This window comes from Ovis aries, chromosome 2 (assembly GCF_016772045.2).
Source record: "Ovis aries strain OAR_USU_Benz2616 breed Rambouillet chromosome 2, ARS-UI_Ramb_v3.0, whole genome shotgun sequence".
Lineage (NCBI taxonomy): Eukaryota > Metazoa > Chordata > Mammalia > Artiodactyla > Bovidae > Ovis > Ovis aries.
The window spans coordinates 181,198,029-181,219,073 of NC_056055.1; the positions used below are offsets into that span (position 1 = coordinate 181,198,029).

The window sequence follows — 21,045 nt, forward strand, 5'->3', positions numbered from 1 at the left end:
TCCCAAAAAGTCAAACACAAATGAGTGACTAATATTTTCACAATTAGTGCCTAGCACGGTGCCTATCAAATGGTAATGCTGGATAATTATTTGTGTTGCACTGATTCTTAATCTAATTATTTGCACTACCGTTTCTGATTTATAGAATATTTTATTTTGGAAAACAATTCTATGCTGAAGGAAGCTATCCTGAAAAAGAAGATAGTAAAGTCAGAAATTAAAATGCTTCATATTGACGACTATGGTAAAGTTTTGTGCATGCTTCATCATTCAAGAACAACTTTCTCTGTACCTTATAGTTTTACATGTAAATGACTCTCCATCTTTAATATTTTGCTCTTTCTTTAAAAGAACTTCCTTTACAGTTGTCCTTTCCAAAAGATTTTACGGACCGAAACCAGTATGCTCTTCTGTTAATAATGTAAGTATTTTATTTGTTTTTGGAATAAAGGAATCTAAAAAGTTTAGTATTTTTTTTCTTTTATGTCCCACATGCCAATATTCTGATTAAAAACCAACAGAAGAAATCCCATGTGTGTAGTTAAGCAGGACAGCTGTCAGTTGTGTGAGTTCCTGAAGGACACCGCCACTAAATAATATGGAAGTGTGTATAACTGTTTTTGCTTCTTATATCCCAAACTGAACTCAGTGTTACTCCTGGGAATAATGACTCATACATTTAGTTTATGGATGTCTGACTAGCAATTACTCAAGCTCTATCTTCCCTTTGTTTTTTTCTTTTTATTTTTACTTTACAATATTGTATTGGTTTTGCCATACATTGACATGAATCCGCCACATTTGTACACGTGTTCCCCCTACTGAACCTCCCTCCCTCCTCCCTCCCCATCCCATCCTTCTGGGTCATCCCAGTGCACCAGCCCCGAGCACCCTGTATCATGCATCGAACCTGGACTCACGATTCGTTTCACATATGATAATATACATGTTTCAGTGTCATTGTCCCATATCATCCCACCCTCTCCCACAGAGTCCAAAAGACTGTTCTGTACATCTGCATCTCTTCTGCTGTCTCTCATACAGGGTTATCATTATCATCTTTCTAAATTCCATATATATGTGTTAATATACTGTATTGGTGTTTTTTCTTTCTGGCTTACTTCACTCTGTATAATAGGCTTCACCTTGGCTCAGACAGTAAAGTGTTTGCCTGCAATGCGGGAGACCCGGGTTTGATTCCTGGGTCAGGAAGATCCCCTGGAGAAGGTAATGGCAATCCACTCCAGCACTCTTGCCTGGAAAATCCCATGGACAGAGGAACCTGATAGGCTACAGCCCATGGAGTCATGAAGAGTCAGACACAACTGAGCGACTTCACTTCACTTCCACTTCATCTACCTCAATAGAACTGATTCAGATGTGTTGTTTTTTTTTTTTCCTTAATAAATGATACTGGTCTATACTTTTTTTTTTCCTTTGTGATATATTTATCATATCAAAGTTATGCTAAATTTTAAAAGTCATTTAAAAAAAAAATGTGGTGAGAGCACTTAAAGTGAGATCTACTCCCTGAGCAAAATGTTAGGTATATAGTACAGTGTTGTTGACTATAGGCACAACGTTGTACAGCAGATCTCTAGAACTATTCCTCTTGCATGATTGAAACTCTGGGCTCATTAAACAGCTACTCCCCATTCCTCCCTCCCCTCTATCCCCATCCTGCTCTCAGCTTCTATGAATCTATTTTAGATGCCTCAGTCAAGTGGAATCATGCAATATTTGCCCCCTTCTGTGATCAGTTATTTTAGTTAGCATAAAGGTACATCCGTGTTTTCACATCTAAGCCTTTTACTTTTTATCAGCTCTTTTGCAACATTGAGGAAGCATTTATTTCCACTGCCAAAACAATCAGTCAAGTTTGAATCATTCTTATCAGTTTTCCTTCTTGGATTTAAGACCAGCCGGAAGCCCTTCCCATCCTTAGAAAAACCTGACTCAGGTTTTTCCAATCTGGAATTGACTATGGAATTGAAGTCATCCATACTTTCTGTGAGAGCACATTGTGACTACATAGTATTGGGCACAGAGGCCTCTAACACCTATTGGTTAACCAACTTGATATTGATGTAGAATTGTTTTCCTGAGCGTAATTATTAATATTTTCTTTATTGAGAACCCAGCTAACACTGCTTTGACAGCACTTAAAAAAGAGTAGAAATGAAAATAACCTTACTTGTTATGACTACTGAATGTGGACAATAAGTCTATGTAATCAAACTGTCTGAGTTCAAATTCCAGTTTTGTCATTCATTAACAGTGCATCCTTGAAAAAGTTGCTTAACCTTATTTAAGGCTCAGTTTATCCAAATATAAAATGAGAGTTATAGTTTATCTTATGTTTTAAGGCTGCTTTTTAGATTAAATGAAATAACATATAAAGTGTCTAGTACAGATGAGTTTTATAACTATTGCAATAATTCATTATTTTTATGCAGATTGCATTAATTTAGATATTTTGATTCATATAAACAATGTATCATTTCATTTTAATAAGTCAGGTAATACAGAAAATGCAATAGTTAATGGTTTTACTTCCTCTATTGTTTATTCCTAACTCTAATACCATAACCTAACTTTCTCCTTCGTCTTTTATGGCCCGAGGCCCTAAAAGTTCTTGGCGTCTTCCCGAAGAAGTTGTTATTTGCTCTTATGTTACCTCCTTCTTCTGTAACTTCTCTTTCATTTAAGTTCTTTTTAATTTTCTCTTTTTTAATTGAAATATAGTTGATTTACATTTCATGTATACAGCAAAGCTTTATGTATGTTCTTTTTCAGGTTCTTTTCCATTAGGGGTTATTAGAAGATATTTACTATAGTTCCCTATGTTCCTTGTTGCTTATCTATTTTATATACAGTAGTGTATATATGTTAATCCTAAACTCTTAATCTATGCTTCTTCCCAACCCTTTCCTCTTTGGTAACTATAAATTTGTTTTCTGTGAGTCTATTTCTCTGTTGTAAATAAAATCATTTGTATCATTTTTTTTTTAAAGATTCCACATATAAGTGATATCATATGACATTTGTCTTTCTCTGGCTTACTTCATTTAGTATGATAATCTCTATTTGCATTCATGCTGCTACAAATGGCATTATTTCATTCCTTTCTGTGGCTGAATATTCAGTTCTTATTTGAAGTATATGTGTGATTTATTGGGGAAAATATCTCAGGCACTAAAATGAGAACAAAATGGAAAAAAAATTCTCACCCTCATCTTCTGTTTCATTATAACTCCTTTTGGGAAAAGAAATTATTGTTTTTATTCACTGAGAAATAAGGCTTCTCAGGGAAAAGAACCCTAGTAGGCATCTTTCCTTGAAGCTTGACTTAACATATGCAGGGGGACATATTGACAGTTCTTCCCATTGGTATATTCTCTGGTTCCAAAGTATAACAACACTTTGGGGGAAAATGTAGACAAGAGTTCTAATTCCCTTTGTAGCTTTGAGTCAAAGAATCCAGCTAGCTTGTCCTACCATCAGATTTGTCCTTTGGTCTGAATGATTTTTAGTTCATGAGAGGAATATGAAGAATAACCCAAGACTCAACTCTCTTATTAGAAAGCTTCAAGTCTTTTTTAGAGGCAGGAGAGTAAAGATAGTGGTTTTAGGAATAAGATAGCCTTAGTTTCTAATCTGAGTTCAAAGATTTACCAGTGTATAGTTTAATTTTTTAAGCTTCAGTTTCCTTATAAATAAATTGAAGACAATAACATGGAATAATTTATATAAACATGTCACCATAGTGTCTGAAAGATCATAAACATTTGCACTTAGTGTTTAATAAATTTTAACCATAAATATAATTATTAGTAGTAGTAATAGTCATTTTAATATTTAAAAGTATCAATATAGACATTTAATACTATATTTTAGCATCCATAAAATTATTTAATAGACATTGTTAAAGCAGATAAGATAGTTAGGCCTGTAGAGTTTGCTTTGCTACTATTTTTGTTAATGAAGAAAATAAAAATGAGTATTAATTCATTATTTTTCATTTGTTTTCATATGCTGACTACACTAAATATTAATTTACTTTATCCAGACTCCTTGATTTTCAGAGGTAAATTCTCAGAAATTCCACAGAATAGAACCTACAAAGCCCAACTGAGGAATTTTTTATTTTATATTTAAAAAATGATCTATTGCTTTGAGCAACATGATCATTCCTAAAATATTTAAATTTGGAAATCCATATAGGTCAGAATGGTTTTAAGTGTTTTTTAAGTGTTATTAGATAAAGTGTTGGAGAGAATGGAAATGGCAACCCACTCCAGTATTCTTGCCTAGAGAATCCTGTGGACAGAAGAGCCTGGTGGCTGCCGTCTATTGGGTTGCAGAGTCGTACACGACTGAAGCAACTTAGCAGCAGCAGATAAAGTGTCTTTTAAGTGTTAGATTGTTTATAATATATAAATTTATATAAATACATATGACTAAATTATATATTTATATAAATATAATATATAAAACATATAAAATATAATCTAAAATTAGATTGTTTATAATATAAGGTCATTTGTTCCCCTAAGTCTGTGTTCAGTGATAAGTAAACTCCCCACTCAAAAAAAGAAAATAATAATAATTTTTTTCCTTAAGTGGGAAATTTGACAGTCAAGAATAATAAAACAAGGAACTATTACTTATATGAGGCTAAGAAATGATTTAGTGATTTTGGTATCACTACTTTATTGCTATTCTGTGCAGTGCATCTATTACCTGACAGACCCTGAATCACTTCCTCATCCATAGAGATGCATTTACATCCAGGAAATTCTATAATGAATGCATAATTGGAGACCAGCTGCAGCAATCTGAAGAGGTGAAGGAAAATTGGCCTTGAAGGAAGTAGCCTCTAGCCATTTGCAATCCTCTTTCTGCTAAGTCTTCATTATGGAACCTCAGAAGAAATGATCCTCTGATGACCTCTCTGTAGCCATATTTTCTGAAACTCAAACCTAATTTCATGATATTGAAAGTACAGGTGAATCAATGGCAACTGAATATTTTACCATAATAGAAAATCTAAGAAGCATAGCCTTGACAAATGTTTCTCAGTAGTCTCTGTGTGGTCATGACCTTCTTTTCATTTCCTACTTCTCTATTGTCCTTCTGGATGCCTAAATGTCTTTCTCTGGTTTTTCTCTGTTGTGTTATAATGAGTACTTAAGAACCCAGTAGTCTGTATTCATATTTATACCTATTCTATTTCCATCTAGTCTATAGTATATATGCTGTATTCATCCATATCGATTTCAGCATATATTGCTTTGAATTATTATTTCTTAGTGTGTGAAAGTGTTATTCAGTCAGTCATGTCTATGTCTGACTCTTTGCAACCCCATGGGGGTGTAGCCACAACACTCCTCTATCCATGGAATTCTCTAGGCGAGGATATTGGAGTGAGCAGCCATTCCCTGTTCCAGTGGTCTTCCAAACCTAGGGATTAAAACAAGGCCTCTGCCTTGCAGGCAGATTCTTTACTGTCTGAACCACCTTCTGTTATTCTTACTCTAATCCTGTATGTGTAATTTAGTACAATACACATTTACTTATGTTGCTTTTATGTGCAAGAAGCTGTGCTAATGGTTGAGAGGGAAAAAAAAAGGTTACAAGCACATTGAAATCTGTAATCATTTTTTAAGATCTTATCTCCACAATACCTAGCACACATAAAGGAAACTTATGAAAACTTACTGACTGAACTGTAATTATTTTAATAGTCCAAGGCTGAATATTACAGCTAAAGATGTTAAAGGTGTTTATTTGATAAATAAATGAATATGAATATAAACAGAGAAGGCAACGGCACCCTACTCCAGTACTCTTACCTGGAAAATCCCATGGATGGAGGAGCCTGGTAGGCTGCAGTCCATGGGATCGCAAAGAGCTGGACACGACTGAATGACTTCACTTTCACGCTTTGGAGTAGGAAATGGTAACCCACTCCAGTGTTCTTGCCTGGAAAATCCCAGGGATGGGGGAGCCTGGTGGGCTGCCGTCTATGGGGTCGCACAGAGTCGGACACGACTGAAGCAACTTAGCAGCAGCAGTAGCAGTAGCATGAATGTAAAGGCCTACAGCCTGGGAAGAAGCAGTGTAAACAGATGTACTATTTTATTAGAGAACATGTTTTTTTTCTTTGTTTGCTGTGTTCCTGAAAACAAGTATAGCAAGCTAAGGAGTTTCATTCTGTACCAAGAAATCATCATGTCTTCCTATTTTATTTTTTTTAATATATATAATTGTTTTATGTTAACTTGCAATGGGTTTATTGTGATTATTTTTATTTATGTCTTCCCATTTTCTACTTTTTCCTGTTCAGTTTATCCATGCCATCCTAGATAAAGGTCTAATGCAGGGAGACAGTGACTATTCAACAAATTACATTAATTTCCAGAATGCAACATACTCTCTCATGCTCTTATGACTTAGTTCCATCTCACTGAATTAATCTTCCTTGAAATTATAATGAATTCTTGTTCATCTATCATCTTATCTTCCTGAAGCTTTCTTTCACCATGCTCATCAGCCCATCTAACAATCTCAAGTCTATGCCTCCTCCTACAGTGACAGCCTTCTGTTCAAAGTCTTCACATATATCTTAAACAATGTTGATCCAGCAGTTACTTTTCCAACTCACCCTAATTTTATGAGGATATTTTTAACATACTATTTAGGGAATTTCTGACTCCCATTAGATTTTGCACCAATGTTTCTGAAGGAAAATCCACAATCTAGAAGTGAATATTCAGATAAATAATTTGTAGAATGAAATTATTATATCATGAAATATTAAGAAGAGAGGTATGTTGATTTTTTATTTCACATATTCCGTATATTAAATGATGCCTTACTTATTTGTGTATTCCTCCTAGCAACTATTTTTTGCAGTTACTGTTCAAGCATGCATTGAGTGAGTAGATAGATAATGTCCAGAAACCAGATGAACATGGTTATTACCCCAGTGCCCCACTGTGTCATTTTAATTTGAGAGTACTACCCATTTTTATCTAGCATTTTTATCATTTAATCAATGTTATTCATATCAGAGTCCTGCAACTTTGTCATCTTAATGGAACTGAGTTTTTTGTCATCTCTTTTGTATAATTAATCTCTTAAAAAGCAGGATATAATTAATTGACACATTGGATAATCCAGCTACTCATCTCCAGTAGTCAAGATGACATCACTACTTTTTTCATACACACATTTTCCTTTCAATAAACAATACTGATATTGTTTAAAATGTTGAATACCAGAGATGCCTTGTTTTGAGTTTTGAACCTATGGGATCATCCAAGAGCCCACACTCTGCTTCAAGTCCTACACCAGGAAGATGGTATATCTGAATGAGTCAATTCTAATCTGCCACCCTGCTCTCTACCTATACTTCCTTTTCTGTGATTAAGTGCTATATCATCTCCTAGTTTTTATTCCACTTTGATGCTGGTATGAATTTTCTGAGATCCATATCTGAAAATGTGGCTCTCCTAGGTAAAATACTCTCACTATTATTCTCCAGTTGATTTAAAGTTCATATTTCCTAACACAACATACAAAAAAATCTTCACCTGATTTCCACTTAACTCTTCATGTCATTCTGACTCCATCCACCCTCTAAAGAGAGATTCACTGCTCTAGATATTTTTGAAAACTGTTTTATTATGGGAAATACTAGCTTCTCAATCATTTCTCTGTATCTTTTCCCACAATCTTCCAGTACCTTTAGTTTCCTTTTCCAACTGGAAAAGTTCTATTAATATTTCAAGCAATACTTTTATATAATTCTATGTACACCTCTGTTGTAACATGAAACCACACTAGGTTACTATATTTGCTTTGCTGTCTCTTCTTTTAAACTATAAACTCATTCATGATAACAGCTCTTTTTGTATTGTCTTGCCTTAACACAGTGTTTGTAGTATTTATGTTCATAAGATATTGATTGAATGAATGAGTATATGAATGAAGGAACACATGAATTAGAATAAACAAAGAAATTAATCAACTCTAAAGTTAGTCATCAGGAATGACTGATGTCATAGTAGAGAAAAAGAAAAAAATGATCTGAGAGTTTATAATGTGTTACAATTAGACTTTTGGTTACATAAATTTCTCTGCAGTTTTAGTTTCCCTCTCAGAAAAACATGAGGTGAGCTTCTCATTTCCCTTACAATCTTTCTGCATAAAGCTAAATAATTGGTTTCTGTACTATCTTTTCACTGTTTTCTCTTTTGATTATTGAGATTATCTTCTTAAAGTAATAGGATTTAATAATAGCTAATGTTTATTGCTTATTGTACAAGGGACATCATGCTAAGGATATATAAATACCATCTTTAATCCTTATAGAAACCAAGTGAGATAAATGTAATTGTCCTCAGTTTAACACGAGGAAATCATGAATTTATATAATATACAAATCCAAGATCATGAACAGGACAAAATTAGGGTTTGAACTCAAGATGTTTTTAATTTTCTTTTCAGACCAGAAAGCTCTGCTTTGTCTATTACATAATAGTCTACCTAGATATCCTATTATATGATAATTACCACTGGAAGATTATCAAGAATGCTGTCCAGAATCAATAGAGACTTCTCTAAAACCAAAATCAAATGACCTTTTGTTCCTTCCACTTAACAGTTTATAGTAACCTCTGGAATGTAATATTTTCCACCTGTACCATGTTAATAGTTTAGTGTAAAGTAAAAATTCCAAAAATCTTGAGTAAGTTCCTAGAAGGGCCACATGAAAGATCAAATACTCAGTCCACATTATTTCATATAATTCCACATTTTGATCAAAGCATTCACTTTATGGCACTTCTTTCATCTCTTTATTTATTATGTGGCTTCATAGACTTTTGAGCGGATGAGATTGTTAGAAGTAAGCTTGTTTCACTTCCCAAGAAAAAGACATATATTTCAAAATTTCTATAACATTATTTAAATATGCACTTGTTCATGCCAAATACATACCTATTTCACTTAAAGATAGCACATTTACTGAAAGTATTTGGACAAGAAAGGTAGCTAGTACTTGTACTTGTCTCAAAAAGTCATTATTACTGCTTTGCTGTGTAGTGAAGTTGCTCAGTCATGTCTGACACTTTGCGACCCCATGGACTGGAGCCTATCAGGCTCCTCCGTCCATGGGATTTTCCAGGCAAGAGTGCTAGAGTGGATTGCCATTTCCTTCTCCAGGGGATCTTCCCAACTCAGGAATCGAACCCGGGTCTCCTGCATTGCAGGCAGACGCTTTACTGTGTAAGGAGAGTCAAATTTTAAGTTACTGCTTTTCTTCATTCTTGTTCATGTTCCTCATTTAAGTGGACATAAAATGTACTCACATTATAATACCCATGAAATAATTAAGAGAAGTCAGGGGCATTTAATCTTGATAATGGAAATGGAGAAGGTGATCATTGCTTTTTGTATTATTCTTGAACAGTTTAGACCTTGTTCCTCACAATCTTTGGATAATATGTTGTAATGTCAATATTAAATTCTAGAGTCAGTCAGTTAGTTTTCTCAGTCATGTCTGAATTGTTGCGACCCCATTTCTGCAGCATGCCAGGCCTCCCTATCCATCACCAACTGCCGGAGTTTACTCAAACTCATGTCCATTGAGTCGGTGATGTCATCCAGCCATCTCATCCTCTGTTGTCCCCTTCTCCTGCCTTCAATCTTTCCCACCATCAGATGAGTCAGCTCTTCGCATCAGATGGCCAAAGCATTGGAGTTTCAGCTTCAACATCAGTCCTTCCAACAAATATTCAGGACTGATTTCTTTTAGGATGGACTCATTGGATCTTCTTGCAGTCAGGGGACTCTCAAGAGTCTTCTCCAGCACCACAGTTCAAAAGTATCAATTCTTCAGTGCTCAGCTTTCTTTACAGTCCAACTCTCACATACATACATGACTACTGGAAAAACCAAAGCTTTAACTAGATGGACCTTTGTTGGCAAAGTAATGTCTCTCCTTTTTAATATGCTCTCTAGGTTGGTCCTAACTTTTCTTCCAAGGAGTAAGCGTCTTTTAATATCATGGCTGCAGTCAGAATCTGCAGTGATTTTGGAGTCCCCCAAAATAAAGTCTACCACTGTCTCCACTGGTTCCACATCTATTTTCTAGGAACTATTGGGACCAGATGCCATGGTCTTAGTTTTCTGAATGTTGAGCTTTAAGCCAACTTTTTCACTCTCCTCTTTCACTTTCATCAAGAGGCTCCTTAGTTTGTCTTCACTTTCTACCATGAGGGTGGTGTCATGTAGATATCTGAATTTATTGATATTTCTCCCAGCAATATACTCACCACCAGAAACACAGACTTTGAAACTGTAAGATGGAGTCTGGTCAGATGCATAAATAAACTTGTCCATATCAAATACCTGGAGTAACAGGCAAATTTGGCCTCTGAGCAGAGAATGAAGCAGGGGAAAGGCTAATAGAGTTTTGCCAAGAGAACACACTGGTCATAGAAACACCATCTTCCAACAACACAAGAGAAGACTCGACACATGGACCTCACCAGATGGTCAATACTGAAATCAAATCGATTATATTCTTGGCAGCCAAAAATGGAAAAGCTCTATACGGTCTGCAAAAACAAAATTGGGAGCTGACTGTGGCTCAGATCATGAACTCCTTATTGCCAAATTCAGACTTAAATTGAAGAAAGTAGGGAAAACCACTAGACCATTCAGATATGACCTAAATGAAATTCCTAACAATTATACAGTGGAAGTGAGAGCGAGATTTAAGGGACTAGATCTGATAGACAGAGTGCCTGATGAACTATGGCCAGAGGTTCTTGAAATTGTACAGGAGACAGAGATCAATACCATCTCCAAGGAAAAGAAATGCAAAAAAGCAAATGGCTCTCTGAGGAGGCCTTACAAATAGCTGTGAAAAGAAGAGAAGCGATCTCTTCAAGAAAATTAAAGATACCAAGGGAATATTTCATGCAAAAATGGGCTCAATAAAGGACAGAAATGGTATGAAACTAACAAGAGTAAAAGATACTAAGAAGTCACAAGAATATACAGAAAGTTAAAGTGAAAGTGAAGTCGTTCAGTTGTGTCCCACTCTTTGCAACCCCATGGACACCAGGCTCCTCCGTCCATGGGATTTTCTAGGCAAGAGTACTGGAGTGGGTTGCTATATCCTTCTCCAGGGACTTCCTGACCCAGGGATCAAACCCAGGTCTCCCACACTGTAGACAGACACTTTACCGTCTGAGCTGGGAAGTCTAAGGAACTGTACAAAACAGATCTTCACGGCCCAGATAATCATGATGGTGTGATCACTTACCTAGAGCCAGGCATTCTGGAAAGTGAAGTCAAGTGGGCCTTAGGAAGAATCACGATGAACAAACCTAGTGGAGGTGATGGAATTCCAGTTGAGCTATTTCAAATCCTAAAAGATGATGTTGAGAAAGTGCTGCACTCAGTATTCCCACACATTTGGAAAACTCAGCAGTGGCCACAGGACTGGAAAAAGTAAGTTTTCATTCCAATCCCAAAGAAAGGCAATGCCAAAGAATGCTCAAACTACTGCACAATTGCACTCATCTCACATGCTAGTAGAATGATGCTCAAAATTCTCTAAACCAGGCTTCAACAATACATGAACTGTGAAATTCCAGATGTTCAAGCTGATTTTAGAAAAGGCAGAGGAACCAGAAATCAAATTGCCAACATCTGCTGTATCATCGAGAAAGCAAAAGAGTTCCAGAAAAACATCTATTTCTGTTTTATGACTATGCCAAAGCCTTTGACTGTGTGGATTACAATAAACTCTGTGGAATTTGAAAGAGATGGGACTACCAGACCACCTGACCTGCCTCTTGAGAAATCTGTATGCAGGTCAAGAAGCAACATTTAGAACTGGTCATGGAACAGCAGACTGGTTCGAAATAGGAAAGGTGTATGTCAAGGCTGTGTATTGTCACCCTGCTTATTTAACTTATATGCAGAGTACATCATGAGAAATGCTGGGCTGGATGAAGAACAAGCTGGAATCAAGATTACTGGGAGAAATATCAATAACCTCAGTTATGCAGATGACACAACCCTTATGGCAGAAAATGAAGAAGAACTAAAAAGCCTCTTGATGAAAGTGAGAGAAGAGAGTGAAAAAGTTAGCTTAAAGCTCAACATTCAGAAAACTAAGAACATGGCATTTGGTCCCATCACTTCAAGGTAGATAAATAGAGAAACAGTGGAAACAGTGGTAGACTTTATTTTGGGCGGCTCCAAAACCACTGCTGATCGTGATTGCAGCCACGATATTAAAAGACACTTACTCCTTGGAAGAAAAGCTATGACCAACCTAGACAGCATATTAAAAAGCAGAGACATTATTGCCAACAAAGGTCTGTCTAGTCAGGGCTATGGTTTTTCCAGTAGTCATGTATGGATGTGAGTGTTGGACTATAAGGAAAGCTGAGCACTGAAGAATTGATACTTTTGAACTGTGGTGTTGGAAGACTCTTGAGAGTCCTTTGGACTGCAAGGAGATCCAGCCAGTCCATCCTACAGGAAATCAGTCCTGAATATTCATTCGAAGAACTGTTGCTGAAACTGAAACTCCAACACTTTGGCTACTTGATGCGAAGAGCTGACTCATTTGAAAATACCCTGATGTTGGTTAAGATTGGAGGTGGGAGGAGAGTGGGACGACAGAGGATGAGATGTTTGGATGGCATCCCTGACTCAATGGACAGGAGTTTGGGTTAAACTCCGGCAGTTGGTGATGGATAGGGAGGCCTGGCCTGCTGCAGTCTATGGGGTCGCAAAGAGTCGTACACAACTGAGTGACTGAACTGAACTGAACTGAATATCAAACACTTCCCTAGTTGTAACTCCATGGACATGTAATTCAAGGCAAAATTATTTGTAAACAAAAAAGTGATCAGAAATATGAAGGTTGTATTATTATTTTCCTAATGGAAGAAGATAGGAATGTGGACAAGAAACAGTTCTCTGACAGAAAAATATTTTTTCTTATATGATGTAATGACTATAGTAGAAAAATCATTCTGCCAAACTGCGTATTGGATACTCTTTCCATCCTAGGAAATCTATGGATGACAAAGTGAGAAATAGAAGTAACTGACCAAGAAGCCCTTGACCAATGGGTGTATTTTAATGTATATATTGCTTGAAAAAGTACAAATTTCATTAGCTTTTAGATATACTTACATTGCAACTGTATCATTGCAGACTATAAATTTCTATAACATAAATTTCAGATTAAGACAAGACAAAATTGTTTCACTCTACTTTACTCCTATGTTAAACTCATGTTCTATTGTGCAATGAGTTCTCTCCCAAAGAACAAAATCAAAATTCTTGAAAATTAATCTTCCCTGTGGAAAATTCTTCAAGAGATGGGAATACCAGACCACCTGACCTGCCTCTTGAGAAACCTATATGCAGGTCAGGAGGCAACAGTTAGAACTGGACATTGAACAACAGACTGGTTCCAAATAGGAAAAGAAGTACGTCAAGGCTGTATACTGTCACCCTGCTTATTTAACTTCTATGCAGAGTACATCATGAGAAACGCTGGGCTGGAAGAAGCACAAGCTGGAATCAAAATTGCCAGGGGAAATATCGATAACCTTAGATATGCAGATGACACTACCCTTATGGCAAAAAATGGGAGGAACTAAAAAGCCTCTTGATGAAAGTAAAAGAGGAGAGTGAGAAAGTTGGCTTAAAGCTCAACATTCAGGAAACGAAGATCATGGCATCTGGTCCCATCACTTCATGGGAAATATATAGGAAAACAGTGGAAACAGTGTCAGAGTTTATTTTTTGGGGCTCCAAAATCACTGCAGATGGTGGCTGCAGCAACGAAATTAAAAGACGCTTGCTCCTTGGAAGAAAAGTTATGACCAACCTAGATAGCATATTGAAAAGCAGAGACATTACTTTGCCAACAAAAGTCCATCTAGTCAAAGTTTTTCCAGTGGTCACGTATGGATGTGAGAGTTGGACTGTGAAGAAGGTGGAGCTCCGGAGAATTGATGCTTTTGAACTGTGGTGTTGGAGAAGACTCTTGAGAGTCCCTTGAACTGCAAGGAGATCCAACCAGTCCATTCTAAAGGAGATCAGCCCTGGGTGTTCTTTGGAAGGATGATGCTAAAGATGAAACTCCAATACTTTGGCCACCTCATGCAAAGAGTTGACTCATTGGAAAATACTCTGATACTGGGAGGGATCGGGGGCAGGAGGAGAAGGGGACAACAGAGGATGAGATGGCTAGATGGCATCACCGACTCGATGGAGGTGAGTTTGAATGAACTCCAGAAGTTGGTGATGGATAGGGAGGCCTGGTGTGCTGCGATTCATGGGGTCGCAAAGAGTCAGATACAACTGAGCGACTGAACTGAACTGAACTGAAGAATTTACTGTGACACATCACAGCATCAGTTTCCTTTCTCTTATCCTGTTCCATTCTGTTCTTTATCCTTCTTTTTACACTTTTTAATTTTACTATATCTAAAATAAAAATGCAACCCAGCTCACAGTGAACCCACTCTGATCTAGCACTTATGCAGCTCAAGTGGATCTATTCTATGCCTAGAAAGAGAAAAGAACTAAGAAGACTACAAGCAATTTTCCCTGTGTTCCCTTCTTCCACGACCAAATAGATACAGATAAACAGATGTCGGTGTAGCAGTTTTGAAATTCTGTGGTGTAGGAAAAAAAATAAATGAATTCTGCCATTCAATAGATCTCTTGTGGAAAGTGCTCTCACTGGTAAATATTTGCCTTTTATTTATTCTAGCCAAAGCTTTAGTGGTAAGGAAAAGGCTTTTTAAAATGTACTCTACATGATATTAACTGTTTGCAAACCTGGTGGCTCAGATGGTAAAGAGTCTGCTTCAAGTGTGGGAGACCCAGGTTCAATCCCTGGGTTGGGAAGATCTCCTGGAGAAGGAAATGGCAACCCACTCCAGTATTCTTTCCTGGAAAATCCCAAGGATGTAGGAGCCTGGCAGGCTACAGTCCATGGGGTCACAAAGAGTTGGACATGACTGAATGTCCTCACTTTCTTTCCTTCTATTCTATAATGAAAACAAACAAATAAAAAGAATATATAATTGCCAGGGTAACTGATAACAAAGTCAGGACCAAAATAAATCTCTTCTGAATATAAATTCACCTCCTTTTCATGAATTCTAATAGCACCATGTGAACATGACAAACATGTGCTCTGAGCAAATCTTTTCACTTTATTTCAGTTTTTGATATAGATGATGTTTTGTTATGTTATAAAGAGGTGACTTGTTTTGCCATTTTAAAGGTGTATTGAATTTTATGTGTTTTGCTTAGCTTTCTTATTATTTACTCATATTGTGTATTTTTCATCTAAACAGACACCACTGATTGATTGTTCAATGTATTAATATTAAAACAGATGCCAAAGTCTGCCTTTGAAGACCTTAACTTGTAAGAAAACTTTAATCTTAATTTGATTTTGCTTCCTGTGTTAGGAAGTGAACACATTTAGTATTGCTATGGACTTTTTGCTAGTTAAAACAGATTGAATTTTTCTTTTCATTAAACTTTCAACAAAAATGTGTGTCTCTATTCTCAACCTTGACGTGCTATTCTTTGTATGAGTCCCTGGGGATTTCTGAAACAGAAAGTAAAACCAAACTGTCAGGAAAAAAGATGTGGCATACAGAAAAAAAGCAAAGAGGAAGCAAATAAAACTTACCAATTCTGTGTGGCCAACACAGTTGCAAGTTGTAGTACCCATTTATTATAGGATAGGTGATTTGGTCTATGGTACTTTCCTATGGTCATCCCTACCACCACGTATCTTGCTATTGCTGCCTCCTCAAATAAGTAATATTTTCTTGCCTTAATTTGTATTTTAAAAAATCTAGTATTTTCTGGTCACCACTTTGTGTAAAATTTTCCCTTCGCTCCTGCAAGCCTCTGACTCGTTCCTTATACTGACAGTGCTTACCATCATTATCCATGTCCTTTTATAATTAATCTTGAAATAGATATACCTGTATTCTGCACCAAAAAAAGAAAGAACAACACACCCAGGTAGAGCAATATGTTAAAATTATTGAGTGTAATGGATTGATAACATTTTGTGCTCAAACATTAAAAGCAGGTGAAGCAAGGTTTAAGTTAAAAATGGCAATTTAGAAAACAGAGCAGAGGAAGAAACTGTATTTTCTTGATATTGCAAGCATGAGTAAGGAATTGAGTTTTTGCCTTGAAAAATCTTCAATCATTTGTTAATCATAAGTTTGGTAAATATTCAATAAATCACATAATAATTTTGTATTGCTTACTATATTTCACAAAGTATTTTTCAAGTACATTATGCCACTTAATGCTTAAAAATTCCTTGAGGAAAGCACAGCAGATTTTGCCATTATTAAAGATAAGGAAACTAAGTCTTAGTGTTTTAGTATCTTTCCTATCTATGTTCAGAGTGAAGTTGGGACTTAAACTGTCATGTGTTTACTAAGCTTAAACGTTAAAGTTAATCCTTGTATCTTGTTGTCTGTGAATCATATTTTGCTTTCTAAAATTCTCAATAAATCTCCAAGCTTCAAAATGCAGGATTTATTAAGCTTTTCAAGGTCCTCTCACTTTAAACTTTAGACGAGTCTACTTTCCCTGAAAACATCTAGTTCAGCAAGCATTTTCCATGTTCTCCATGCACCAGAAAGTGTGCTACGCATGATGATTCATGCCATTTCTCAATTGGTAGACAAGTTAAATCAGTATCCTCTGGAAATGTGGAAAAAAATACCAATTTTAAACTTCATTCTGAATTAGGCAATTGGATTTCTAGTGAAAAGAATGTGGAGATGTTTAGTCATAATTCCTAATAATCTGACCAAGAGCTAACTGCAAAAAATAAAATGAATTAAAATTTTTAAATTAAATTTTATAAAGAGATAAAGATTGTAAACATTGCAGAAAGACAAAACAGATCTAGGTTTGGATCATGTAATCACTCTGAAATGTGTGATTTACAAAGGAATGGAGTAGGTCATAATTAAAACCCATCCATAGCACTTGTTATTTACAATGTAGGAATTAGAACACATGCAATAAGTCCGCATTCAACAGACAGCTACCTCCCTAGAAAGGTTAAGTAACTTGGTAGTTATAGTAAGTTAAATAAAGGATCCTAAGTGCTTAGATCTCAAAGATCTTTGCATTAATTTACTAGGGCTGACATACAAAATACCAGACTGGGTATCTTAAACAACAGAAATTTATTTCGTCATAATTCTAGAGGCTAGACCTCCAAAAGCTAGGGTTCAGCAGGTTCTGTTTCTTCTGAGACCACTCATTGGCTTGCAGGTGGCTGTTTTCTTGCACCTTCTTCTCATGTTCTTTTCCTTGTGCATGCCTGCACCTAGGGTCTCTGTGTGTCCTAATTTCCTGCTGCAAGGACACAGGTCAGATTAGATTAGGGTTCAGTCTAATAGCCTCATTTCAATTTAATCACTACTGTAAAAGCACTATCTCCAAATACATTCAGACTCTGAGGTGGTACACATTACAGATTCAACATACAGTTTTTGAGACACAGTTTATCCCGTAATAACATTCAATAGGTTTTAGTTGTCTGACATTTTGCCCTATTCCCTGTTTCCTCTTTAGGTCCCACTCAACCTCTGCATCTACTCAGTTCCACTTGCTGCTTAGAAGTTTTTTTCTTTAGCAAACCTGATAACCTCAGAGCTTGTTAATGAGGATTAGTTTGTGCATTGGTATATTTTAGTTCTTCTAAGCAATATATTTGCAGAGACTTGAAGGCAAGTTTGGTGTCTTTACAAGGGAGTGTGTAGGGTGAAATTTTCTGGTATGTAGCCTATGAATCCGCACTTCCTGCATTGCAGGCAGTTTCTTTACTTCTGAGCCATTGGACCACTGGAGAAGCCTTTGGACCTAGATAATCTGTGTGATTTTTATGAGAGTCTGCTTTTTTTTTTTCACCTTTCTGTATTCCAAAGAGAATAAGTTATAAATACCACTGTAATGTGACATTTTAAAATTGTATCACATTTTCCCTCTGGAGAGAATGTTCATGCTTTATAATCTGTGTGTCCTTCTTTACTTCTAGCTTTCAAATTTTTCAAACATATGTGACTCTGCTTCCTTTTCTTGCTGTCAGCTTCAGAGATGAGAAATATCTTTCTCACTCTTTGCTTAAATTCTTCTCAGTGAGAATTCTGTCACAAGAAACAATTCAGGAAATATTAATGCAGTGTTTCTTTTTAAATCTGATATGCTTTAGGATTGCACATCTCTTGTTAAATTATTTTTAAGCCTCCCCGACTGATCCTGCTTTCTATCAGATCTCTAACCCCTTATATACCCTCTGTAAGACATTTTGAAAACACTGTAAGAAATCCAATAAAGTAGGGCCTGTATGTCAACTTCATGATCATCCTTTAGAAATGTCTATGAAAGGTGTGTGTATTTTTCTTTGTTCTCTTTTCAAAATGAATTAAAATAGTTTCTCATGAATAGTTTTAAGTTCTGTTTTATATTTTAATTTCATTCAAGAGTTTTCCATTCAAAAGCTTACAAAGGGAAATGACATTTATATTTTCAGGTTTAATATCAAGAATTAACTGAAATTTTAATAATCAACATGGGTCTTTTCCATAATTTTTAACTAATAAGTAAGAAAACTTATATTTCTATTGCATTATTAATTGCTCTTGTTTTGAGTCAATGTGTCTGTATTTTCAGGGATGAAGAACCAGGAGGCCAGCTGGTAACAGATAAGTTCCATATTGACTGGGATTCAGTACTTGTCGACACAGATAACATCATCATTGCACGGTTTGATGGCAGAGGAAGTGGATTTCAGGGCCTGAAAATTTTGCAAGAGATTCATCGAAGGTTAGGCTCAGTGGAAGTAAAGGACCAAATAGCAGCTGTGAAGTAAGTAGGTGTACATCTTCTTATTGTTTGTCCTATGTGAATGCTAGGTATGTGATATATAATACTATTTATGCTAAGAGGTTTGTGTTTTAATGATTAGATAACTTTCTAGGTTAATTATATAGACCAGTAGTCTCCAACCTTTTTGATCCCAGGGACTGGTTTCATGAAAGACAATTTTTCCATGGACCAGAGAGAATCTAATGCCACCATGGCCTAACAGAAGGTGGAGCTCAGGCAGTAATGAGAGTGATGAGAGGATGACTGTAAATATAGATAAAAGTCCACTAACTCCCCTGTTTCTCACCTCCTGCTGTGTGACCCACTTCCTAAGAGGTTATGGACCAGTACCAATCTGTGGCCTGGGGAAAGGGACCCCTGATATAAACTATTTTTTCAAGTATTTTTCACACTCATTGACATAATGAAAGAATTATCATACGTCCCCCTCTAGAATTAGAATTCACTTTGGATTTGTGAAATGGGAGAGAGCTTCATTAAACTACAGTATTATTTACTTAAAATAATCACAATGTCTATTATTTTCCCAGTTAATTACAGTTCTTGAGCTTTCATAAATACGTTTCCCACATGAATGAGAAAAGGTGAACTGAGAAAGCTAATAGGTTCTTTAACACAGCATATAGATATTACCTAGGATATTGTTAAAATGTAGATGCTAATTCAGTAGGCCTGTAGTGGACCCGAGATTCTGCATTTGTAACAAGCTAACAGGGGTGACACCCAAATTGCTCCACTACCCTGAGAAGCGAGATTTTGGTATACAGTACCGTTCTATATGAACAGAGTTCTAACCACTAAAGCAGTTCTTGTTTGACTTCTGTTTTGGTTTTTTTTTTTCTTTTTTTCCCTTATGGCTAAGAATGAATTTCTATGGTTCATTTAACTCAAGAAGATATAACTATAATTTTTTTTCATTTCAGATTTTTACTGAAACAGCCATACATTGACTCCAAAAGATTAAGCATTTTTGGAAAGGTAAACAGTAGGAATATGTGTACATACATTACCTGTTTCTATGTGTACTTGTATAATTACTCTCTTTGTATTACTATGATTTCTGTTATCCTTTAAAATGAAACATTATAATTAATATTATATAAATTCAGTTATTTATTAATTCAGCAACTATGTACTGTGTATCTCTAATTGGAACCTGGTGTTAGAAATAGAGCAGCAGTAGGACAAAAAAAAAAAAAAAGGAATCTATTTTCATGAAGATTACCTTCTAGAGAGGAGAAAGAGAAAGTAAACAAGTAAATTAAAAGCATAGTTTCATCTGGTATTGTGTCTTTTAAGGAAAACAAAACAAGAAAAACTGATGGATGAAAGGACCAGTGTTGTTTGGTTGAGTGGTCAAGTAAGGCCCCTCCAATTTAAGTGATATTTAGGTGGAGACTTAAATAACAAGCAATAATCAGTCATGTAAATCTGTTGAAGGAGCCTGTTATCCAAACAAGGAACAAGCACCACAGACTTGGCAAAGACTACAGGGCTTAGAGACTAAAAAATGAACCAGTATTTATAATTATGTTGCTGTGCTCTTGGATGATATTTACTTCCCTTTAAAATAATTTTCTATTAAAGTATAGGTGGGACTAGTTATAAAGAACCCACCTGCCAATGCAGGAGAAAAAATAGACGTGGGTTAGATCCCTGGGTCTGGAAGATCCCCTGGAGGAGGGCATGACAACCCACTCCAGTATTCTTGCCTGGAGAATCCCATGGACAGTGGACTACAGGCCATAGGGTTGCAAAGAGGCAGACATGAGTGATTATACAAGCACAATTATCTCATATAGATACAAAACTAAATAGGAAAAAAAAATTTTTTTTTCCTTGAAATGGGCACTCTTAGGATTTACTCTCTTGTTCTGTTGTTCAATCTCTGTCATGTCTAACTCTTTGCAACCCCACAGGCTGCAGCATGCTAGGCTTACCTGTCCTTCACCATCTTATGGAACTTGCTCAAACTAATGTCCATGGAGTCAGTGATGCCATCCAAACATCTTATCCTCTGTCATTTCCTTCTCCTCCTGCCTT

General features: G+C 36.1%; 1 protein-coding gene across 3 annotated transcripts in view; it reads left to right on the forward strand.

Moving 5' to 3' along the window:
- Positions 1-21,045, forward strand: part of DPP10 (dipeptidyl peptidase like 10) — a 770,042-nt gene that overhangs the window by 725,257 nt on the left and 23,740 nt on the right. For all 3 annotated transcript variants that reach the window (XM_042243952.2, XM_042243953.2, XM_060411166.1), the window contains 4 exons: positions 146-244; positions 352-421; positions 18,787-18,981; positions 19,926-19,980. In XM_042243952.2, the coding sequence (XP_042099886.1) occupies positions 146-244; positions 352-421; positions 18,787-18,981; positions 19,926-19,980 (419 nt within the window). The remainder of the gene's footprint in view (positions 1-145; positions 245-351; positions 422-18,786; positions 18,982-19,925; positions 19,981-21,045) is intronic.